At 37.3% G+C, this 26,325-nt stretch overlaps 1 protein-coding gene and 1 pseudogene across 4 annotated transcripts in view; both read right to left on the bottom strand.

Annotated features, from left to right (window-relative positions):
- Positions 1-6,231: 6,231 nt before the first annotated feature.
- Positions 6,232-7,375, bottom strand: LOC116753474 (annotated as a pseudogene).
- Positions 7,376-8,335: 960 nt separating this feature from the next.
- Positions 8,336-26,325, bottom strand: part of VGLL3 (vestigial like family member 3) — a 47,462-nt gene continuing 29,472 nt past the window's right edge. For all 4 annotated transcript variants that reach the window (XM_032629711.1, XM_032629712.1, XM_032629715.1 and 1 more), the window contains exon 4: positions 8,336-14,669. In XM_032629711.1, the coding sequence (XP_032485602.1) occupies positions 14,626-14,669 (44 nt within the window). In that variant the 3' untranslated portion in view covers positions 8,336-14,625. The remainder of the gene's footprint in view (positions 14,670-26,325) is intronic.

Genomic DNA, 26,325 nt, shown 5'->3' with positions numbered 1-26,325 from the left:
CATTTCAGGAGCAAAAACAGACACAGCCTCTGACTCGGGAGAGGGCATTTACCTGAAAGCCTGCCGTTTCCTCCTCATGCTTTGGATTGTATCCTCAGGCAAGATTATGTTGCGGAATCATATCTGCATCTTGAGATCATACCTTCAAACACATCAGCACAACTCCTTCATCTGCTCCCACTGCATCCAGAGAAAGAAGGACCTTGAAATGCTGAAAATGCCAACCTCTCCAGTCTTTTGTCTCAGGAGAAATTCAGGAACAATGAGCTCCTATATGAAGACCAAATTGTGATTTGTTTTCTTTCCTGTCTGCATGTGCTCTCCTCTTACACAGACACCCAAAATTTCTGCTACAGCATGAAATCTGTTGGTTGCACTGACCTGCCCCTTCCAAACACGTGCGGAGCATGTTCTGTTACCCGTCCTTGGACCAATGCCTGGACGCAACTCTCACAGATATACCCAGTAGCCCCCGTGCTTAATCCTGGCCTTAGCTTAGAATCACCTGGAGCACTTAATTAAAATAGCATTAATGTTTCCACCCAGATCAATAGACCGACTCTGAGGGGGAGGCACAGGTGATGTTATTTCTCAATACTCCTCATGTGATCCTAATGGACGGGAACCACTTAGCTAAGCATTCCTTTTAAAGCTTTAAAGTGTGTGCAAAATCCCTTAAGGATAGGGGGCCCCAATCTAAGACGTTATGTTCCTGCAAGTTTGCACTGGGGCCCATGAAATGACATCTTTAACAAGTATTTTGTTGCTGATGCTGCCCAGCAGACTCATTTTCAGCAGCACTGAGTTTGAGGTGTCACACAGCCCACCTGAGTCCTCTGCATGCTGTGAAGCTTTGGGAAGGGAACATCCCGAACTTCGGGCTCCCATGAGCCAATTCCTAGCGTCTGAGCTCATCCTGGAATTGGCGTGGCTGTGTTGTCACCTAGAGCACAGGGAGTGGCCATGGAGAGAATCACATGGTGCTTCAGAGTTGTGTAAAAGGTTCCCCTCAGAATTCTACCCAATGCCTCGAGTCCTTTAGCCCCCTGTCTCCTCAGGGCCCATTTGATTCACAGGGCAATCCATGGTGTGAGCACCTGTCCACAGGTGAGCAGGGCCTCCATCCCCAGGAGACCTGAGGCATGAAAGTGTTTACATCACAGCTTTGCCTGAAAATAAACCAAAGACAGCAATAGAGGATAGATTAGCATTTTATGTTTGGAATGGAGAGAAATGCTTCCAAATGATGCCATGAGTGCACATTTAATGATGCACAAAGGAAGCTATGATACATGCTAAGTAACAAAGGAAATTATAACTGGAAAAAAATGCAAAGCCACACACCAATATCCTGTAAGTAGGACTTCTCTTTACCACGGGGACACGTTGAAGTGGCATGTACACAGTCAGATTTGCCCTGAAGCGAACTAGGCTAAAGCTTCAAGGCCCCTTCCCAAGCCCTGGGATGCATCCCAGCATTCATGTTGACATATGTTTTTGCAAATATTTCAAAAATAAGCTATTTTAACCACAATCATTTCAGAGCACTCTCTTTTTTACTCAGATGGTCCTTATTACACTTTCCCTGCATGGGGTAGTGTGGATTAAGCTAAGGGAAAGTTTAGTTGGTAGACATACACAGTTTGGATTTGGATTGAGTGGGATATATTTATAGCATTCTCAAACATTTCCAGGGGTAGATAAGTAATCATATCCTAGTGTAATGGCTTCTAGGAATACTTCAGCCCCTCACTGTGCTGTTTCAAAAGGGTCTGAGAGCATGTTACTTTATGAACAGGTCCTATGAAGGTTCCACTACCAAGTATAAGAAGAAGGTACTGGAAAAGGAACATGTTTGAAATCTGGTAATAAAAGCAAGTTGTTTGAAGAGTACTATGTTATACCATACTTGTGTCTTAAGCAGGTAGTTAATACAAATTTACATGATTTTTCTAAGTTTTGTGTTTATAGTATTCATCAGTCTCTCAAAATCTGTTAGCTGTGATTTCTAATTCTAAATAAATATTCACTTTCATACATAATTTAGCATTTGTTTTGTTTCTTTTTCTTTAAAAGTCCCCTATCCTCCAAACTTTTATGTCTCAGGTCCCACAGATCATAGATCAGCCCTTGGGTGAATAACTTCCCGGAGAGAATCCTTTTCGGCTTCAGGACAGCCTGATCCTGGCTCATTCCAGGAGCCAGAACTGAGCCAGGCAGGGATAGGAAAGACCTATTATGAGCTACCAAAGAAGTCAAAACCTCTTTGAGAAGTGCAATAAAAAGATAACATCAGAAAGGGTTGAATTCTGTTGACAAGTCTAAGAGGCTCATCATGGGGCCAGGAAATAGACGAGTTCAGAAGTTTCACAGGCCCAGACCGTACCACAGAGAGCAAGGAGCAGTGGTTGCATCAAAGAACATTTCCATGAAAAACCTGGCATTCCTAAGACTTGTTTTCATGAATGTGCACTGCCAAATAGGAGGGTAGTTTGGCCTATTTCAAATAGTACAGACACTATGTCCACTGACAACTGTCAAGGGAAAAAGATTTAACACACACATGACTTCAAGACCACAGCCCCTATGCATTGAAATCACCACTTTGTTTTCCTTGTATTAGTATTTTAACATATATGGTTGACCCTCCATTTAGCATAAATAGAGAAGAAGAAAAGATGTTATGTTGTACACATAAACACACCCAAATTCTAGGGTTCTGGGAGAGGGAGATTTCTCCTGCTCTGTTTTTTGTTTTTGTTTTTAATAGACCTTTATTGGAGCATAATTGCTTCACAATACTGTGTTAGTTTCTGTTGTACAACAAAGTGAATCAGCCATATGCATACGTATGTCCCCATATCCCCTCCCTCTTGGGCCTCCCTCCCACCCTCCTATCCCACTGCTCTAGGTCATCGCAAAGCACCAAGCTGATCTCCCTGTGCTGTGCTTCCGGGATCTTAAAAAAAAAAAAAAGAAAGAAAAATGGTACTGATGAACCTAGTGGCAGGGCAGGAATAAAGAATAAAGACATAGACATTGAGAATGAACTTGAGGACACGGTGCGGGGGAGGAAGAAGCTGTGGTGAAGTGAGAGTACTATCGACACTTCCTGCTGTGTTTTTATGGGATCTGGAGGAAGAAGAAAATGGGAATTATTTCCCTCTTGCACAAGTTTACTTTAATCTGATTTCTGATGCAGAAATTCGACTAGACTTTTTGATTACTCATCATGGTATATCAGTCATGAAATAAGCTGCCCAGTAATTTAGTTCAGGGACCACAGCTAGTCTGTGGTATAAGCAGTTTAGAAGCCAGGCATCCCATCACCCAGAGTAGGGCATTTATACTCTTTCTTACTTATATTTTATACGTGAATGTGAGCAAACCGTAGGCACTCAATATTAATGTTTTAGTAGATTGAGAAGCCAGCTGGTGCAGTGGAAAAGAAGTGAGCTTTGAAGTTACACAGACTGAGCATTCAATCCTAATTCTGCTTTGGACAAGTGATCTAAAATCTCTACAACTCAGCTTTCTCATCTGTAATGTGGGAATTAAAAAACCCACCTTGGGGCTTCCCTGGTGGCGCAGTGGTTGAGAGTCCGCCTGCCGATGCAGGGCACACGGGTTCGTGCCCCAGTCCAGGAAGATCCCACATGCCGCGGAGCGGCTGGGCCCGTGAGCCATGGCCGCTGAGCCTGCGCTTCCGGAGCCTGTGCTTCGCAACGGGAGAGGCCACAACAGTGAAAGGCCCGCGTACCGCAAGAAAACAAAACAGAACAAAACAACCCACCTTGGAAAGTTGTGTGAGGATTCAATGGAGTGACTGTTGTGTCCTTCTTACAAGTGCCTAGTGAACTGGGGCCATTAGTAATTGATACAGGAAATCATACTCTTCCCAGGAAAGTCTAGTGTTTAACAGGCATATATACATTATCTCGTTTAGTCCACATATCTACTTTACAATGCAGGGATTACCATATCTTTTTTTACTGATGAGGAAGAATACTTTTTCCCACATCAAACAACTGACAATTAGAGAGTAAAAAGATCAAAACCAAATCTTGCAATTTCTTAGCTTTCTGACAGAGAACCTGCAAGTTAAGATATTGCGTGTTTTTAAATGATTTATTCCATTACCATTAGTCCTGTCCCAACACACACTCGGTGTGAGAAATGAGAATACTTCATAAACATTAACCTAATTATAAAATAATCAGGTTTAAAATGTAACACTGATTCTTTCAGCAGAGAAAATGAGAGCTCATCCCTAAAGAGCTAGTGAGCTGACATTTTCAGATGAAAACTATGATAAGATGTCAACAGAAAGAAGCTATGATTCTTCCAACCCATTATCCACTATTTTAATGAGATTTGAGATTGGCCTGAGTAGAAAAATAACCAGGATCCTTCAGACCAGAGGAATATGTTGAATGAATTGATTCTGTATCCCCAAGTTACAAATAATGCTCTACAGTTGCAAAATCTGTCTGAACTCTATTTGGCTTGCGAAAGCCACCTTACTCTAGCTTGTTCTAAAGAATCTTCCCCTTTCTGGCTAGTTTTAGTTCCTCCTACTGTCTCTTTTATTCTAGTTGGCTAAGAGATTATTAAAATATGTTCAGGGCAAATACATTCAGATGTGACGATAGCAAAAACTTTTGGGAACAGTGTGGTGTTCTAAGATTCTATTTGGGGGCTTGAATCCTGGCTTTTACTTGTGGCCAAGTGCCCTTGGGCAAGAGCTTCCCTGATCATTTACTCAATTACTCAAGTTACTGAAAAATAAGATTAATAAAAAAATCATAGTATTTACCTAGTGTTAAACTATTTACATATTTTACTAGTCTTCATAACTCTATGAAGTAGTTATTTTAAATATCTTCATCTTATGGATGAACACAATGAAATTTAAAAAGGTTAAGGAAATTGTCCAAGGACATACAACTTCTAAGTAACATCACTAAAACTCAAATCCCCATTTTTAAAATATTGCTAACAGCCTCCCAAATAATGCTATCCACATGTTATTTGTGAAAATTCCTTGAGATAAATTCATTTATTGTTCATGGTATATAGAGGACTTTTAGTACATATCCCTTCCTGTCTCTTTGTATCTACTTTTTGTTTTCTCAAAGCAGTTTGCATCTTTTTATTTCACTTGATCTTCATCTGACCAGTAGAGAAACTTTGGAAATTTGGGACTAAATGATATCAACAAATTTCCCGTGGAACTGGTCCTAGGACCCAGGGTTTCTCCTTTTACGTTTGCCATCTTTTCTCCTCTCGAAACCTGTCAAAATCCTGTAAGAAGTAACTTTTATTTTTAACTTCTCTTGAGTCCTCTCTTCCTTTTTAGGCTTTGGGTAGAAAGGCATATGCTTATTTTCATAAATGGATGAATGCCTTGATAAGAACCTGATAATACACACTTCAAGTGATTACTCTGATCTTTGGAATCTTCACGGCAGGATGGCCACTCTCAAGAGGACTTTCCCTCCCCTTGCAATGACAAGCCTTAATGGAATCTGGCCTGAGGAGTGTCTGGGCTGTGTGCAGGGCTGGTGTCAAAGCAAGTGCAAGCTGTTCCCCGAAGCTCAGCCTTTACAACATAGTACAACTCAAACATTCCTTCAAGGCACCGCCCACCTTTTCCAGTGGGAATATACTGAAATGATTCTCTTGGAAGCAGTGTGGAGGAATGGGGGAAGGGTGTTAAGTAGGTGTTTTCAGAGGAGATAGTGGATGGGTGAGTGGGTGGAGACAAAAGGGGAAAATGACAAGTAAAGATGGAAAAAATAACCACTACTGCCACCAAAATATTCTGCTCAAGGAATGAGGGAGTACACCTTACAGCTGTTAGCACTGGTCAGCATATTTTGCATATTTACATACACCAGGTATTTCCAAACAGCCCTGTGTTTGTTTTAAAATCCCACACAGAGATGTCTGGTAAAGCTGTCACTGTGAAAGAGTTATTTTCTTGGTGATGTTTGCAAAACTGCTTTCAAAATTCTGTATATACAACATAAGAGACAGAAGAGTCACTGTCATTACCCACGTTATAGAGAAATCTGGACTAGTCCATTTACCCATGAGACAACATTCAGAGTGAAACACCCACATTCTAAGGCAAAAAAAAAAACACCTGGTTGGTTGAAGCCAATTTTTTTATTATTACTTTTGGTTCAATACAAAACGAAAGACAAAACATCACCCAGTGATCCTGGTTAGTCCTGAACCCACCAAAGTGTGATTTTCTTAGTCACTGCTGACTCTCATCTTTGATTTAGGAGTTGATTTTTTTTTTTATGAAAAATGCTAACACTGGATGGATTTCTCATATAGCCATTTTCTTTTGGAAACATAAAGCTCCACAAAACCACACATAGCCCATTTGAAAAAGATTAGGGAACTTCCAGCAGAAGGAATGGGGTAGTTGAAAGCTATATTTTCCTTTTAGCAAGATCCACAAGAAAAGGATAGTGTTGTGCTTAAAGGGGAACAGATTTTGTATTTTTTGGCAAGATATTAAATCCTCTGTTGCTATATTTGGCTTCCTGCAAATAGCCTTTAGTACAAGTGCAAAGCAAAGATCAATGCTGGTGTTCTTCATTCAGCCACAGCCAAACTTGGTATGGAAAGTAAAACAGTTGGGCTTAAGTGTTGTTTCTAAGAGATTCTAGTTCATTTATTGATCAACAGCATTCTAGAGTCTAGGTACCTACTTTACACATTAAATGTATCAAAACATGTTTGCTTTCCATAATAGTTTTTCCCCTGCTTAACTGATAACAGATGTAAGGATTCAATCTGGACAGAAATGTAAAAGCTTTACCAATGTAGTCATATATGGATATTTAGTCAAATGTGTATAAGCAGGTCAAATGAGATGCTTGGGGACTTAGGACATCACACGATGGGCATATATTCCCAAAAAAGGAAGCAAAACAATTAAATGGTAGTTGATTGTCCCCAGAGAAAACACACTTCAGCTAGGAAGAATCTGTACCAGATGTCCTGCTCACCACCCCGCTGAGTGCCTGTCTGACATAAAGACAACATAACCCTTTGGATTCGAAGACACTGTAATAACCACATAAATGTTTGAAATAGCAACGAGAATTTCCTTTTTACGCAATTATTTAAGTGAATGTAGATGAATCCTACACAGATGACCATTGCAAACATGGAACACGCCTTGTGAGTTCCAGTGATATATTAAACCCTCTTAGATTAAAAGGCTGATAAAAATTAACTGAAATCTGATAGTAATTGTGGTAGGTTAAATAATGCCCACTCAAAATGTTCACTTCCTAACCCCCAGAACCTGTGAACATGTTACCTTACATTTAAGGACTTTTTTAAAATTAAGAACCTTGAGATGGAGAGATTATCCAATGTAATTACAAAGGTCCTTAAAACTTGTAAAAGAGAGGCAAAAGAGAGGGTCAGAGTGATCCCATGTGAGAAGGACTTGACCAGCTGTTGTTGGCTTTGAAGATGGAGGAAGGAGGCCATTAGCCAAGGACTTTAGAAGCTGGAAACACCAAAGGAACAGATTCTCCCTTATATCCAGAAAGAATGCAGCTGACAGTTTGATTATAGCCCACCAAGACTGGTGCTGGATATTTGATTTATAGAGCCATAAGATCGTAAATTTTATGTTGTTTTTAGCCATTAAGATTGTGGTAACTTTTTACAGCAACATAGAAAACTCATTACACTTGTCTGGTCTAAATATGGCAGACAGTTGAGAAGGCTGTGCCACATTATTTCACCTGTGATGATGAAGGTCTACTAATCTAAATGCTGATTTCCAGGCTTTGCATTTTCACATTACAAATTTATTTAATAAGAAAATAGAAGGCCCCTGTAGAGAAACTCCAGCTTCCTTTAAAAATAAGGTCTTGGACTTCTCCTTTCCAGATACACTTCTTCAATCTCAATGAATTGTCAGGAAAGTTTTGTTTCTTCTTCCACACTACTTACAGAAGCTCCATATCAACAAATGTAAAAGCAAAACAACAAAGTACACCTCTCCCAAAGAGTTAATTGATAACTTCAGAAGCATTGTGTTACAAAAATTCACAAGCCTCCTGCTATTATGTAATTGATATAGCCCATTTCACTTGCTCTTCTATTATAAACACTTGTTTTGTAACCATACAATCCTCACTATAACATATAAATCCCTTGGCTGTAGAAATTAACCTCATTAAAAAAAAACTATGGTGGTTTAATTTCTAAAGATATTTGTAATTTGCTTAACTGAATAAGAAGAAAGGAGACAGCTTTAGTTAATTGTCAAGAAATGCAGACGAAACCAAATTGCTACATTAAAATATAAACATTAAGTTCACATTAAGTTATTTATTGAAAAAATTGAAGATGACATTTGTTTTTATTACAAAGTCCTCCATCATCTCATATCATCAACATATAGTTATGAGACCTGCATTTGAAGAGTGAATAGAAATACAAAAATGTCTCTTCCTCCAACGCCATGAAAAACAACAACAAAAAATATGATTTTATAATTAGCTTGTGAAGCGAAAAGTTTTATGAATTACATATATTTTGTAAATTAAGAATGACAACAGAGCTAAGATTAGTTAATTTCTCTTTCTGGACATGTAAAATGAAGATAGCATAAAATTGCCCACAAAACTAATAAATCTAGAATTGTTTTGTATTTCAGGGTTGTAAGATAACATTTATATTACAAGTTTTCAGTTCACTTAATCAAGTGACAAATATAAACTTCACCATACTATGAATTTTTTGTTTATAAAAGCTTTCACCTTATCTAGACTTATGTGATGAAAGCAAATTGAATCTATGTTTTCCCTTTCAATATATGCACTTTAAAATACAAAGAATTCACATGAAGACCCTTCCCCATATTGCATATCCAGAAAAATGTATGGAATAGTAATTTTAAATCAGATACAATATCCAAGATTGTAAATAGTCTAAGAAATTAAATCGAGTGTGTAAATAATCATTAATTTTTGCCCTAGCCACAGCCTAGAAAAAAATGTACACCTCTATCAGTATCGCTTATCAGTAAGAGATATCATTAGAAAACTTCACATCTTATGCATATACCAAAATAACTAATTAAAGAATCTTGTATTCTAAAAGAGTTATTCTTAGGGCAAAATTTAGTAGTCCAGAAATTGTTAACAAGGAAGCTAATCGATGATGACGCGGCATTTTCTAGGTGTCATTGTTTATTTACACAAAAGAATTGGTAAATTACACTTAACTCAATTATCATTTCTTGAAATTTTAAAAGAAGATTTAGATACTTGTATTGGATCAAATTAATTGGTATTTTCGAGAGAACATTAGTTTGATCAATTATCTGAAACTATAAAAATATTTTTCAAACAGACAATAAAGCACAATGGACAATAAAAGGGATAAGAAAATTATGATATTTTAATTATAATGACTATTTCTATACTTTGGAAAGTGTATAGAGGGAAATTCCCAGCAAGCACTAAAAGAAAAAAACCTACTGAAAATTCTGAAAGTCTGTTCTGTGCCCAATCTCCATGACCAAGTTACCAATTAATTAACATTTTGAAGCTATTGGAACTGAGGCTCCCTTGCAGGCCTCACCCGTTCCCCACTCTCCATTTGTGTGTAGTTTACATATCCTTCTTCAACATACATTATTATTTTTTTATTTTATTGAAGTATAGTTGATTTACAATGTTGTGTTAATTTCTGTGGTACAGTGGTACAGCAAAGTGACTCATTTATACATATATATATATTCTTTTTCATGTTCTTTTCCATTATGGTTTATCACAGGCTACTGAATATAGTTCCCTGTGCTATACAGTAGGACCTTGTTGTTTATCCACTCTATATATACTAGTTTGCATCTGCTAATCACAAACTCCCAATCCTTCCTCCTCCCACCCCACATCTCCCTCAGCAACCACAACTCTGTTCTCTATGTCTGTGAGTCTGTTTCTTCAACATATATTATTAAACTAAATTTTTACCCTGATATTTCTAAAATGACTTAAATAATAGTTTTAATGCTTAATAATAGATTTAAAGGATTCTAGGGCTATGTTTTTAGAGAATACATTTTAATTTCTCTCCTAAACCACCTTAAATTTTTTGAAAGATATGTCTTTTATCCTGAAGGAGGGAAAAAAAAAAAAACACAACTGAGTCCTTAGGGTCCTGTAAATTAAAATTGGCAGGCTGGTTTCAGTCTTGGTCTCATAGTTTCAGATTTTCTGCTGTCCTGTCTGCTGTGAAGATGCTCAATCACAGGAATTTTAATAGCCATCGATACCCCTTTGTAACCACAATGGCTCAAGTGAACCCTTTCCATCTTCAATAACTGACACAGTGTCAACATCTGCTTCCAATGAAGTTGTTTCTTTTTTTCTCAAGTAGAATAAATCTGCTGACTGACATCATAAAGGGTTGGGGTTTTTTTTTTTTCCTCCTCTTTTCATGCAGAACATTTTTTTCCACCATATCTTGCAATTTTTTCTCCAAGTTAAAAAAAAGGGGGATAACTTCAAAAGAGATGTTTTTATTCTAGGTGCTAAGGAAGCCCAAAATATAATGAAAAAATTAAAACTTTGGTGATTTCATGAAACTGTCACTTTAATTTTGGGGACAATAATACACAGGGTCCTGGATGAATAAAAGTTTGGAACATGTAAGAAAACTCAAAGTTGGGTCTACATACCACTAAAAGGTTAATTTATTTTCCTTCATAAACAGCACACTAAAATAGAGATAATTTAGAAATTTATGTTTTATCTTCAACATCTAGTAGAAGGCAAAGATTCTCTTGCAACAATTTCTTACAGAAAAGCACAGTCATAACTATTTGATTGCTACAGAAGTGGGTGTGGAAAGTAAACAGAAGTGATGTTTGGGAGCTCAATTTTATGATTTACTTACTCAGCTGATAGGTATTTGTGGTATCTGTCATTTATTGAATGTCTACTATGAGCCAGATGATTGAGTATATATATACGATTTCCAGCCTGCCAGTTAGGTATTATTATCCCACTTTACTCATGAGATAAATAAATGAAACACCAAAACACACATCTAATTATGGCTAAACCAGAATTCAGAAAATGACCTGATGTCCAAGCCAATGTTGTTGGGTTTTTTTTTTTTTTCATTAATTCATTCTGCTTCTCTATTTATCCTCTAGTCGAACTGTAACATAAATACTAGCCTTTTCTACCTCTTAGTACCATTTGCCCCATTGACTTAATTTGGCAAACATTACATAACCAAGGGGCACTCAGTAAGGGATAGAATGCAGTTTCTAAAAATATAGTTTCTGATTGCCATTTGTATAATGAATAACGAGCTCCTCAAGGGCACAGTTTATGCCAGTGCCTAGAATTTTTTTTAAAAAAAGGTTTTTACAACGTTGAAGAAATTAATTTCTCAATTATTTGCAAACCACTTGTTATCATTTGCAAAATGTAGAGCAATCCCGGCCATTTTTGCTTAAAATAGTAATGTAAATAACTCTAAGAGGAAAGAGAGAGGAAAAAAGCTAAAGGGGAAAGTTAGGAGGGGACGGTTATCCTTCTTAAGATGAAGCATTGATTTTTACCTTCAGAGGTGCTTTTCAAATAAACAGTGAAAAACCAAATAACCTGTAAAGATCTACCTAATCACTATTTTGTTGTTTCTTATTTCATGATAGTTTAGTGGTTGAAGCATAGATTAGATGTCAAATCAATGAGATGATTTTCTAGAATCTAGCTCACAGATCTTTAGAAAGCTTGAATAAAGCCTAATTTGTAAAATAACCAAAGGTGGAGCGGTTGCAAATGAAATTGCGGAGGGAGATGGTAGCCCTCAATAAAGCAGTCTGGAAGCCTCCAAAATTAACAGTATCATTTTGGTGCGAGAAAACCAATCCAGAGAGTGACAGCATTTTAAACTTAAACTCAGAATCATACTAAATTACAACCCATCCTCTTTTATGACTTCGGTGGTAATAGTAATATGATTGTAGCAATGGGATGTGAGACAATTACAGAGACAGGCACTCATCTTTTTTGACTCACATTTTGATCCACTCCTTGTATAGGCAAGGATCCAGTCCCTGCGATGTGCCAAGCGACACCTGGGCCTGTTCTCAATGGGGGATCTCACTCACAAATCTCTCCTGTGTACAGCAGAATTCAGATCCCCAACTTTTCTTGAGTCCTCTGAGCCAAGGAATGTTTTATCAGATAGTTACCAGGAGTGACACAGGGCAAAGTGTCACCCTAAATTCAGGGTGAAGCTATCTAATTGTCAGCTCTCTTGCCTTACATTCAATTCAGTGGAGAGTAAGGAAACGGGCAGAAAGTCAATACGTTTCTTCTCATAATTGGGAAAATCCAATTGAACGATCTGAATGAGTTGGAGTACAAAACTGCTCTAAGAGAAACTGCAAAGGAAGTTAACAGGTTCCAAGGGAAGAGGAGGAAAATAAATATCCCCAGTGAGTCATACCATGGGAGCTACTGAACACTGGTCTCTGAGAATTCAGGAGGACACAAAGTAAAACAAATTTTATAGATTCATTCAACCTTGTGCTACACAGATTTAGGCAAATTACAAATAATTGTATCAAATCAAATTGTAGATCAAAATGTAGATAATTTAACCAAGCCACTCCCTAGAAATCTAAGTTCATATCATTAGTAAGTGGAAGATTCCTTACGTTTGGACCTCACATTAGGTTAAATGTGTATACTGGGTTAAGAGTAGTCTGGTTAAGAAGCAATATAGTGATGAAAATACAAGAGAGTGTATAGATTTATAACTGATAAGATGCACCAGGAAAGAAGATTATGGCATAAAAATGGAGTTAAGGGAAATATTTGAAAATTATCTGTGAGAACTCTGCCTAGCTAAGCAGAGACTATGTTGTTCTTGTATCTAAAATGTTCACACATATGATATACACTATTTAAGATGGAAAATGTATTTCACTAAACATTTAATTTCACATGGGTGAGGACAGAGATGGGAAAAATTGAGAAACATTTTTAACAAACTAAAACTTCTATATAATACTACCTTTTTGATATGAGCCATCTCTGGAAGCAAATGAAAGAATGGACTTTACATTGGAAGTCCTTAAAATACCAATAACGGCTACTTTTATAAACCTAATCTTTTCCTAATAGCATTTTAATGATAATCCCAACTTTTTCTTATTTAGATCCTGAGGGCCATGTCAAGTTGAATCCTGAGTCCTCAGTAATAAATTTCAGATAAGTTGTCAATTTATTAACCTAATTTCAGTAATTATAGTATAAATCCCAATTTAAATTTATCTTGCCCCCATTTTTTTCTTAAAAAGAACTAAATCAACTAAAACCAGCGTTAAACAGACAAAAAAGATGCAAAAACTGATTTAAAATATTACATATGCAATACATTATTTTTCAATTTAAAATGATGGGTAACACTCTCAGAAACAGTCATTGAATTAAAGGCTTTGTGATGCGTCTAGTACCTTCCCAAATATTATCCCTTCAAACTATCTTCAGGAAAAAAAAAATTCACTTAAAATATGGCAAAAAATTGCCATGAATGAATAATTATAAACAAGAAAAATAAGTCACTGGCACTCAAAGGTAGCATGATTAAATTTTTTTTTTCCAGTAGTTGGATAGAAATTCTGGTTCCATTTTTCAAAGTCAGATGGACTAGAAAGATAATTATATACTCTAGGCAAACTCTCCATCTGATTGAAAGTTTATGCCAACTTTCTTCTTAGTCAACCTCCAAGCAGTCTTTGGGAGAAATCAAAGTAATGAAATAGCCTTTCTTTAGTGTGATCATTAAAAAACTTCCTTTTCAAGCTTTACATATAACTCAGAGCTAAGTGAGCTAGCACGGAATTAAATCTTCACTGAGATTGAATGTAAAATAATACCATGTTGGCTTGGCTATGGTGCTACTTTTGTAAAAAGGAGAAACTATCAAACATCTGAGGTAAGCTAGAAAGCACAGAGCGTATCACAGACATCTTAAAGCCAAGCATTTTAAACATTTTTGCCAGTGCTTCTCTGAGAGCAAGTTCTTTAAACAGAACTTAACAATTGTTACAATATTAAAAAAAACCCACATCCCTCAAAAATAGCCCATCAATGCTAAATCAAACTTTCTGTATTTTTACAAAAATAGATGCACATAGAGCTACAAAATTGTATTCCTGAAAGAATGATCATTTTCTTTGTGGTTCATCTTTTCCTGACAAGGTGGTTGGTTCAAAAAGAAAAAAAAAAAAAAAAAAAATCAAAAAAAGTGTTGAACTGAAACAAAAATTAAACCATGTATTGTTAAAAGCAAGACAAAAAATAAAAGAGAGTTGCACAGTTGGCAAAGGCTCAGATGAGGGAAAAAATAAACAAAAATGCTTTTCTTCAATGTCTATGACCCACTCTGCTTTCTCAAGAAAAGGCTCCAAACCAAAGTCAGCTGGATAACACTTCCTCTTTTCCTTCCATGTCTACTGTGTCCCACTGCAGAATGACAAACCCTGGCAGCATCTTTTCCCAGTGGGCCCATGGATTCACGCTCCAATCTAACTTGCTAATACTGTGTGTTTCAGTACCATGGTGAGTCCTTACTCTTGTCTTGATGCTGTAGACCTAGAAAAGGTGACAATGAGAAATAGAAAAGAATCAATATATGTAGCACTCAAAAATGGGCAAAATCTACATATAGAAACCAAAAAGACAATTGAGCTCACAATTTTCAAGAAGTCAACCAACACAGTAGGTGACAAAAAAACTCTAGACTAGAGCAGTGCTATCTGCATGGTACACATTCTTTACTATGGTTTTATCTTACTAGAGTAGGTGTGAATAATAAATAAAATAATATAAATCAAGATTTCTTACTTCTAATCCCAAAAGGAACTGATATGGGGGAAAATGATATAACCAGTCTTTGGGCATTTAGGCAGCGCTTCAGTTCATACTTTTCAGCAACCATCAAATGACACTTTTGGACTAAGGTAGTGACTAAATTTACTTATTTTTATTGCCTTTTCTTTCAGAAACTACTTAAGGTGGCTTATAAAAATCCATATCTCAAAGCCAGAAAATGAAATTTACAGGTAAGTTTAAAAATAGTAGTACAGGGCTTCCCTGGTGGCACAGTGATTGAGAGACTATGAGCTACTGAACACATTTTATTTTATTTAAAAATAAAATTAAAAAAAATAGTAGTACAAAAGGAAAATATGTGAACATGTATGAATTCCAACTCAAAGCTAGAATGATTAGGACGAAGGATATCAAAGAGGAAACAGAATATATGACTGATTCGGTTCTAATGTAGTCAATTGACTAATTTCTGATGCGGGCAATTAGCACAGCATCTTCAGCTAACACTCACTTGAATCACTTTATTTTTGTCCTGAGGCATAACTGTTTGGAAGAGTGAAGACTCCAAATAATGGTTGTTCTTAAGTTATTTAAAACCAAATACCAAAACATGAAGAGAAGGCTATTAAATAAGCGAGTAGAAATGCAGTGTGACGGCTGTTATGTGGGTGCTAGGATCCCAGGCTGTCTTCTTGATTTTTTTTTTTTTTTTTTTCTTTTTTGCGGTACGCGGGCCTCTCACTGTTGTGGCCTCTCCCGTTCAGGAGCACAGGCTCCGGACGCACAGGCTCAGTGGCCATGGCTCACGGGCCCAGCCGCTTCGCGGCATGTGGGATCTTCCCAGACCGGGGCATGAACCTGTATCCCCTGCGTCGGCAGGCGGACTCTCAACCACTGCACCACCAGGGAAGCCCTGTCTTCTTGATTTTTAATCTAAACCTGTTTTAAGTCTGGGCTGGATGTCAGAAATTGAATGGTTAAATGAGCCAGTATGGTTTTCAATGTAATTGTCACTAAAACAGCTATAGTGATTTCACTGCTTGTCCTTCAACATGTTAAAGAATTTTATAAAACAATGTGTGTCATTATAAAAGATACAATTAGTCAGTCACTGATAGGAGACATTCAGATAATTTACAAAACAGATTACATAAAGGGAGGAAGAACAAATAAAAGGAGTCAGAGAAGCACCTCATAGAGCCACAAGGCACAATCTCTGGTTTATAGCATTTGTATCCTGGGAAAAAGCAGCACTTCTAGAATGCCAAAAGATTAGCTCCATCTTAAGCTTTTTTTCATGTATACCAGCATTATGTTTAGATACAGAGTCAATAGTTTTCCTTTCCCTTTTCAAAAGAAGAAGAGAAGAATACAGAGAAGCAGGAAAAAGAAATAAAAGGACCTGGGATGTACCAATTCACTCTAAGTTTGATTTATTCATATAATAATTTTGTGGTCAGAATAATTTGCAACCTGACAAAGTCTCCGTTGGGTGACTTTTATAATCTAAACCACCTTAACTGACAATCTGCTGACTGCCTAAATATTTTTTTCATTATTAAAACATCTCATCTTCTGTATGACTCAGTATTTTCCGCACTTGAAGACTACATCAATCTATAGAATGTCAGCACTGCAAGTCATGAATTGTGTTGGAATTATCAAGTGGTTTGAGTGTCTTCTTTTCTTCTTAAATAAAAGCAATCCTTAGTTTGCCTTGCAAAGACAGATGACTCCGTCAAAAGCACGTTAGCCTTTTTCTGTGGACAAGGATTACATTACTTAACAGAGCCCTAAATATTCTAACCAGAATAACTGGTTGGAATAACTTTCATTATAACTTCATCTCTTCAGTTGTTCTGTTTCTAAAGCTTTGCATTACTCCAAAGCAAACCTTAAAAAAAAATCAATTCATCTACGCCCTGAAACATATTAAATAGCTAATGTTGTCCTTTTGGCTTAGCTTCTTCTTAGTGATGGGACATAAATAAAATTTTTACTTTGATTACTAGGTATCTATACCTGTAAGTTTCAAAATAGGTATAAGTAAAGCACAAGAAAATGAACAACCACAGGCAAAAGACCCTACTACTAGTAAGTTGTAACAGGAAAGCAGGATTATGATCTTTCCTGTTAAACACTTGCTGAAGGAAGATCAGAATATTTAAGAATCAGCCAGTACACTTAGTTTTCCAAGTAAGGGTGAGAGGGGACAAAGTCATTAACCCATGATCCTTATGTGGTCTATACATGTCTTTAATCCATGATCCTTACATGATCTACAGTTACTTGGGGTTTCCCCAAATTTTCTTACCAGAACACAAAATCAACTCTGCTATTACGTTGTTCCTATTCAGGCTTTTTGTTGCCTTCTCAATTCCTCAACTCAAACCCATAGGAAATTAGTTTATAACACATTCTGAAATCTGCCCACTGGCTAGCTGAAATTACCCGTGTTTTTCTCTTGATGTTAGTAACTCAGTTTTAGTTTTATTGTTTTGTCCGTGAGATTTTCCGTGAAAGGAAAATAAATATCCTAACAATAATGTTAGCAAACACTTTCTTAGGGCTGAATACGCCAGACGTTGTGCTGCTTTATGTGAAATATCTCATTTAATGCTTCCAACTATGCTAAATATATATATATATATCCATTTTACAAATGAGAGAACTGAGAGTAAGAGAGGTTATGTTAACTATTAAGTGGTAGAGCCAGGATTGAAAATAGGTGGTCTGATATCGGAGTCAATGGTCTTAACCACAATGTATATGGCTCCCCTTATGTGGACTATATTGTCTGTAGGCTGTGACACTAGCCTATACTCCTGCAACTCCCTGAGTCAAAATCCTTTCATTAAATTAATTTGAAGAAAAGTCAACACATTTTTTTTTTAACACCTTTATTGGAGTATACTTGCTTTACAATGGTGTGTTAGTTTCTGCTTTATTCCTTTTTGCACGGTTTAGAAACACCCTGATTTAACAGAACTGATACCAGTGTTAACAAAATAGCTCTCCTATTGTGTTTTTTTAAACTATACATTTGAAAAGCTTTTCCCAAGACACAGCAAATGATTACAGAGTAGTTTGTTATACTTCAGATGAAGACTACTCCAATCGTGTAATGGACATGTTTTATTAACTGATGTGTTTTTTGATATGTATCTTTAATATAACCACTCCTCCCTGCCTCCCAAAGACCTCCCCAGTGTGAACACTGAAGACACAGGGTGGCCATTTGACTCATGAGGTGGTTGTCAGAAATGGGACCAAAGAACAAAGACATCACATTGTTGGCTTCAGAGTCTGAGTCTGGGATGGAGTTAGGAGAAAAGCCTGAAAGGAAATGCAAGCCCACAGACCCAGTTCCTCCCTTCAGTTCCAACAACACCACCACCTGACCACCAAAAGAAAAGGGAAAAAAACCCAGACCCAGGAATAGAACAAAGGAACTATGAACATAAGAAAGAAATATAGAATAATTAGCAGCAGGAGAGAAGTCTTGATCACAGAAGATCATAATAGGATTTCCCTTTAAAATTTGAAGAATCTGACTATATATCAAGGTATCATAACTCATTTTCCAGCTGAGATTTTTGGGAGGCTGTTGCTTCACAGATTCATCTCTTGCAAAAGGCTCTGGAAATAAGGAAGTAGAGACGGTAACAGGGTGTGTCTAAGCATAGAAAATCTAGAAACTCCCCCCTCCCTAGTTTCCTTCAACTCCAATGTGTCTGATGAAAAGTTCTTGAAGTTCCCATGGGCCCCTGCAACAATGATACAGAAGTTAGTGTAGAGAGATTTCTGGCAGGCCTGCTACTACATTCCATAGTAGTGGGTACCCATGGCAGAAGATGTGGGTACCCCATGGCAGAAGAAATGGCACGAGCCACCCCAGCTGAGCACCTTGGAGGGATGGTCACAAATATTAGGAAGCTGAACTCGAAGTAATTAGTCATTGTCTGGGGAGCACTGTATGGAGAATGCACAGAGAAACAGTGGGGGGAGGGGACAAGTTTGCAAACAAAGGCCAAGATAGGAATGAAATGACAAGGTCAAGAGCAGAGAGCAACCTCTTAATCAACAATGTTCACAACGTGACAAACAATGTGATGCAATGTGAAGCAATCCCTAGGGAGAGCGTGAGGGAATCATCTGAGAAGAGGTTTCAACTCTAAGTGGGACAGTGTTTTAAAAAAATGACCAATGAAGATATCAATGAGCTGGACCGTGAATACTCAGAATTGATGAAATTACTGTATAGCACAGGGAACTATATTCAGTATCCTATGATAAACCATAATGGAAAAGAATATGAGAAAGAATGTATATATATATATATATATATATATATATATGTATAACTGAATCATTTTGCTGTACAGCAGAAATTAACACAACACTGTAAATCAGCTACACTTGAATAAAGTAAATTAAAAAAAAAAGAATTGATGAAGCTAAATTTTGTTTTATGGGGCAGAAATAAATAATAAGTTGGTTTACTGAAAATGTTACACTCTAGCACACCTGAGTTTTAGGGACTATGTGATTATCAGAGTCATATCCACTAGAAAAGCATATCCTACTTCTAAGGAGGCATAATCACTTGACGACATCATTGACTATCGCTCATAAGTAAGGTGAATATGCTTCCAATTAATTTTATTGCTGGAGATAAAAGGGGTAATGTGGTAACCATGCACTGGTGAACATGCTGTTGATAAAAAGAGAAGAAAAATAGGAACATAAAACCTGGATGTGCAGGTAGAATATTTTATGACTGAAAAGTAAAGAAAATACTTAAATGAACTTTTCATTTCATAGATATTAAGAGTCTAGAAAACCCTTGTGGATCAGAATGCTTGCTATTAGACTAAAAGAATCTGGTAGCTTATTTCTACATTAAAAAAAAAAAAATGAACCCCTGCTTCATCCTTGCTTTAATAAAGAAAAGCTATAATTTTTTTTTTTTTTTTTTTGCGGTACGCGGGCCTCTCACTGTTGTGGCCTCTCCCGTTGTGCAGCACAGGCTCCGGACGCGCAGGCTCAGTGGCCATGGCTCACGGGCCTAGCTGCTCCGCGGCATGTGGGATCTTCCCGGACCGGGGCACGAACCCGTGTCCCCTGCATCGGCAGGTGGACTCTCAACCACTGCGCCACCAGGCACGCCCAAGCTATAATTTTTACAAATATAAATATATACAACACTGTATTGGATGCTATATCAAAATATCCAAGCTTCACCAACAACCTGACATCTAACACTGACATACTGTCAAATGATCACAAACTATGTGATGTGAGAGACAGTCATATTATCTTCTCCTACTTTATAAAATTATCACTGCTAACGATCATACAACTGCATTTGTTTGTCTGAGGCCCCGAGCAATCAGTTTAAATGCTAGTTAAGAATTTCTAAATAAGATCTACATGGGGGTAACACCTTAACACTAATGAAGGGAAAAAAATATAAGAGTGAGGGCTATCCAATTTGGAAACTATGATTTCATTTCAGGTGAATATCAAGATAGATCATGTTTACTCACCATGGAGACCTCCCTTTATTTGTTTTTAAAACATCTTTGTTTTTTTAAACTTTAAAACATCATGGATTTCTTGTTTAAAATCAAGTCACAGAGTATTTCGAAAGTAAAAGTTCTACATAATGTCCCCTGTCATCACACAACTTGCTGAGTATACTTCAGATGTACATGCATACACCTCTGTTTGTCCTGTGCTACAACATGCTTATTTCACCAGCAATATTATCTTGGAAAACCATTCATGTCAGTATATGTAGACCAACCCTTTTGAAGGGCTACACAATATTCATTCTTCCCTGTACCATAAATTACCCAGTACTCTATAGATATGCATCATTTGGATACACAGACACATGTGTGTAAAATTATATTTGTTACTTACGTGAATATTTTGGTAGATAAGAAAAATTCCTGAAAATATGTTTGTATAATTGCTGAACCCAAGCATATACCCACATTTATGCTTACATATTTCATCATGAGGGGTGTGTTTCAGAAAGTTTGTACCAATATTCATATGTTTACTATTATTATCATTATTATAGATTAAAAGTATCTAATCATTTCAATTTACATTTCTTTCAATATTAATGAAGCTGAACATTATTGAGATTATGGCATTTCTTCCTCTGTGTTTTATCTTTGGCCTATTTTCTATGCTTTTAAGAAAGTAAGCTCCTCATTGATTTCTAAATGCTTTTTGTATATTAGGTATATTAGCATTTTTTTCTCATGTATTACATGTATTTTTGGCCAATTTGATGAGCACTAATTACCTCCATACTTAGTACTGAAATTTTGGACAATAATTCTTTTAAAAGTCATCACAAACAAGATGCATTCTTGAACCAGACCAAGGATTAAATTTATTATGACACTTGAATTACAATTATTCACTTATCATGACAACTCTTCCATACTAAAAGATACCTAACTATGACCAAGTAATAATTGATTAGCAGAGGGAGGGTTTTCAGTGTATAGAGACATTTTCTCAGGGTACATTTAGAATTGGATTAAAATCCCCACACTGTCAGAAACAATGAGGTGAAAACTGTCTGAACCTGCCAAAATATCTTTAATTCAGATTCAAAAGAGGAGGAGAAATTTAAAGCTCTCTGAACCTGACGTTACCGGTAGACCATAATTTACTGCATTATTGTAAGAAGCACGGCACCCACACACCTGAGGCCAACATTGCAGGTGACTAGCAGTTCAGTGGCCAGGTGTTTCCCACTGCTGCTGGCCCAGGTGGCAAGCCCCCTTAGTCTGCCTGCCCTCTCAGACCTCTCCTCCCTCCAAAACCACAAACTCATGCACAGACTCTCCAGCCTTTGCCTTTAGCGATATCCACTACCTTGTGCACTTTAAATGCCCAGCTGGAAGGGAAATTGGCAAGTACTTTAAGCATCAGGATATGGAATTACAAATCTGGACCAGCAATTCTAAAACCGACCATTTGGACAAATATATAATATAAATCACATTTAGGTAGTTTTTGATCACAGCAGCAATTTACCACGTTCAAAATGTCAGTGTCAGTGTGATAACCTCTTGGCTGAGAGAAGCTGGGGACCAGGAGGTGCAATATGGCATGAAGACACCTCTCACCAAGTTAGCGACCTCAATTTCAAAGCAGATAAAAAGTAGGGCTTCCCTGGTGGCGCAGTGGTTGAGAGTCCACCTGCCGATGCAGGGGACACGGGTTCATGCCCCGGTCTGGGAAGATCCCGTATGCCGCGAAGCGGCTGGGCCCGTGAGCCATGGCCACTGAGCCTGTGCGTCCGGAGCCTGTGCTCCGCAATGGGAGAGGCCACAGCAGTGAGAGGCCCGCGTACCGCAAAAAGGAAGGAAAAAGAAAAGAAAAGAAAAAAAAAAAGTAACTTTGAAGACAGAGACAAAGAATAAAGCAAAAAAGGAATGGGGAAGAATGAAATGAAATACCCTCTGTAATTTCTTCTACAGACTTTCTCCCAGAACTGGAGAGGAGTAAGACCAGAAAAACGCCTGGATCACTTATTGTAACTGAAACCACAAGTTATAATACTCTCAAGAGATTCTAACTATCCAGACATCTGCTGGATAACAAATACAGCCAAACATGCATCTTTAAAGAGGTTTCTAGGTTATGCAGTGACAGCTTTACGATCCAGAAAATAGATAATACAACCAAAGGAAGAGCTAATCTGGATCCACTGCTTACCCATAAAACCTTAATTAGGGACGCAACACCAATACAGCAAACATTCTACCTGAAACTATGAGTTAGTTAAGAACTCTAAAATTTTAAAACTTACTTCAGAACTGTAGAAATACAATGTAATTTTTATGCCTATTTAGTTTAAGTAATCAATCTTCCCATTAAATCAAAACATATTGGAAAATATTCCGTAAGAATGAGATATGGTATATATAGATCAATTCTACACTGACATCAGTAATTTTTCATCTCACTTCTATGTGACATGAGCACAAGCTCACTCTCTGACATTTTCCAGAAATGTCTGTCCAATCCAAGCAAACATAAATAGGGCTTCAATGATTGTGAAGATACTAGATGTCACCTGATACTGCTCAAACAAGGCAGCTATGAAAATAAGCATTATAACACATGCTTGTGGTTGACAAAAATTAAATGCCCAGTATATCAGGCTGTAACCAAACAAAAAATGGCATATTTTGCTTCTCATCAGTCTCTCGCAAGACTTTTTTTGGTCATTATTGCCAAGGAATTCAGAACATGTTGGCCACAGACAACTGTTTGTGAAACCTTGTATTGTTGATAAATAGAACAAAAAGAGAAGAGTTAGACAGCCAGAAAGAGAATAAAAAGTATCTGTAAATTCCACAGGCCGTATAGAAATTTTGTATAGAATCTTTGTAGCCTATTTGAAAGTCAATGTGAAATTGCCTGGGGACAAGTTCTAAAATGGATTTCTTCATTGGAGCTGTTTCTTTTAGATGCATGCCTGTATGTGATACAGGAAATAGGAAAGCATTACTGAAAAGACAATTTGCTGGTACAAAATACACTGACCCCTGAAACAAGCCTTTTAATGCTTTGAGTGGTTCTCCATTAGAGTCATGTTAGAATTAAGTATGAGTTTTTTGAACCTCTATAGCTCTCCTCTCAGGCAAGCATATAAGCTTCTCTTGGGAAGACACTGTGTACTTTGACAACATCCCCAATCCCCAACCCCAATCAACGACAGGTAGTTGATGACAACTCCTTCAAGAAAATAATCAAGATAATGGTGTTGGGCTTCTCTGGTGGCGCAGTGGTTGAAAGTCCGCCTGCCAATGCAGGGGACACAGGTTCGTGCCCTGGTCCGGGAAGATCCCACATGCCACGGAGCGGCTGGGCCCGTGAGCCTTGGCCACTGGGCCTGCACGTCCGGAGCCTGTGCTCCTCAACGGGAGAGGCCACAACAGTCAGAGGCCCATGTACCACAAAAAAAAGGAAAAAAAAGATAATGGTGTTGCCCAATTTTGCTTGCAATTTTTAAGAGAACATTTCAGGAAGCAAGAGATGCCACCCAATTTATATAGCTACTGATAGCAACTTGTTCACAAAATTAATACTAGAATGGAAAATGAATCTGTTTTTAGTTCACAACTTTAGAAGATTAGCATGTATTAATGGAGTTTTGGTGAATCTAATTATATTCATGGTCTAACTTCCTTATTCTGCACATACAATTTCCTTTCGATCTATGTGAGTGTCAAGAACAAATATCTCAACCATCCATAAGCACAACGGGATAGGATATACTTTTTTAGTAACCTCTACCACATGGTAGAGTGTTTAGATGGAGAAAACTATGTTTAAAAATGTCAAAGATGTATATTCTGTTTACCCTTCAAATCTTTATCTTCTGGATTCTTTATCCTCCCTTCCCTCATAATCTGCCCAACCAATACAAAAGCACCCAGTTTTCAAGGTATGGCCAATACCAGCAGACACCACTACTGGGAAATTTGACTCCAATAAATATCACAGCTATTCTTCAAGAACAGAAACAAATTAAATTAGAAATAGTCAAAGTGATAGAGGCATTTAAAGTTTGCATCTCAATTATGCATGATGCTTCACATCTCCACTGTGACCTTTTCTGTTTGAAATGCACCATATTTATTAAGAATAATGAGAGTTTTAGCTCTGCACCATGTGTCACCATCTAGAAAACACAACCATGTTCATTAGTTCGTTGGAATCTCCTAGTTGTGTCAGAGTAGGGAGTATCATCTCCATTTTGCATCTAAGGAAGAGGATCAGAGAGGTAGTGAGGCTTGCTCAGCATAATATAGCTAAGTGAACATACGGGTCCTGGAATCTATTTTTTGGACCTCTGCTTTTTCCATAAACGTCTCTGCAAAGATGAACATTCCTGTTTACCATCATTTTATGAGCCCCTTAGTTTGGGGGAAAGAGTAAATTGTTGATAAAATCAATCTTTCTCCTCTCTTTTTCCTTGTCTCTTTCTCTTACATACACATAGGCACATACATACATACATATTTTTCTCTTATTCTCTCCTCCTTAAACTCATATTGGTGACCCCAATACCTTTAGCCCCGAAAGGAAACACAAATTGACAAACTAGTCTTCACTGCTTTCACTGAATTGTAAGTACATGTACACACATGCAGGATTTCTTGCCATCCGTTTTTTATAAAAAGGGCATATATAGGCACTTCTTCATCTCTTTTTTTGTTTCAGTCAGCAATACCACACAAAACATGCTTCACTCATAGATTACCCTCTTGATGGCAGTCACTTGATTCCACTTTTTTGCTACTATGAATATTGTCACAATAAACATTTTTGTACCTCTATCCTCATATGCTGCTGCTTGTATTTGTGTGGCATAGACTCACAAGAGGAAGAATACTGTGCCAAAGGTTATGAGAATTTTTAACTGTAATACATTTTCTAGTTCACTTTTTAAAACCTTACAATTCTTTAATTTTCTACCAGCAGTGTATGAAAAATAGCATTTTCCCTTAACCAACATGTCTTTCACAGGGATTCACACACACATATCACACAGGCAATTATTTGTATCATTATGCAAATGATTCCTAAAACATTCAGAATCCTCTCAGAAGGCTTCTGCATTTGTCCTATAAGGTCGGAGGAGGATCTGTGGGAAGAAATCCCCAGGTTTCTGGCATTGTGACATTACGGCACCATTCTAAGGATGAAGGGCTGGGAGAGAGCATGGGCAAGGTATACATGGCCCTGGGAGAGCAGGGGAGGTTCATTAAGGCCCTGCAGAATCCAGCCCTGGATACTCAAAACTGACAGCAGTGCTCTGGAATGCATTTCTCCCTCTGATTTACCATCCTGCTACTTTTCATGCAGATTTCATTCTCTGGCTGGGATCTCCTGGCCTTTTGCATGCATCTCAAAGATGGTTTCCATCTTCTTCTGGTCACGAAACTGTCATTCTGGACATGTGCCTTGTACAACTAACACCATTCAAGAGTGTGCAAATACTGTAACATACCTTTGGTGTTTTTTCTTTTATTTTTCCTCTCAGTGGAAAATAGACTTATGCCATAGGCCAAAGAAAAAGAAAAAGGATTACAGAAAGTGTGAAGCAATCAGCTGTTAATTACTGAAGTCTTTACTGTCACCAAATCATAATAAACTGTAAAAGAAAGTCCACAGGAAGTATTACTTTATAAACATTCTTCCTAGTATTTTTTTTTAACCCACAACTATTTCTTTGTGACATTTTAACTATTCTAATTGAGATAAGGCCCTCAAGGTAAGTACCCAGAAATCTATAAATCTCTATCGACCAGAGTGACTGTCATTGAAAAATCACATAGTCCTAGGGATGGCTTCTATATTAAAATGCCAT

This window comes from Phocoena sinus, chromosome 4 (genome assembly GCF_008692025.1).
Source record: "Phocoena sinus isolate mPhoSin1 chromosome 4, mPhoSin1.pri, whole genome shotgun sequence".
In the NCBI taxonomy this organism is placed as follows: Eukaryota; Metazoa; Chordata; class Mammalia; order Artiodactyla; family Phocoenidae; genus Phocoena; species Phocoena sinus.
This window is presented reverse-complemented; position numbering and strand designations above follow the sequence as displayed.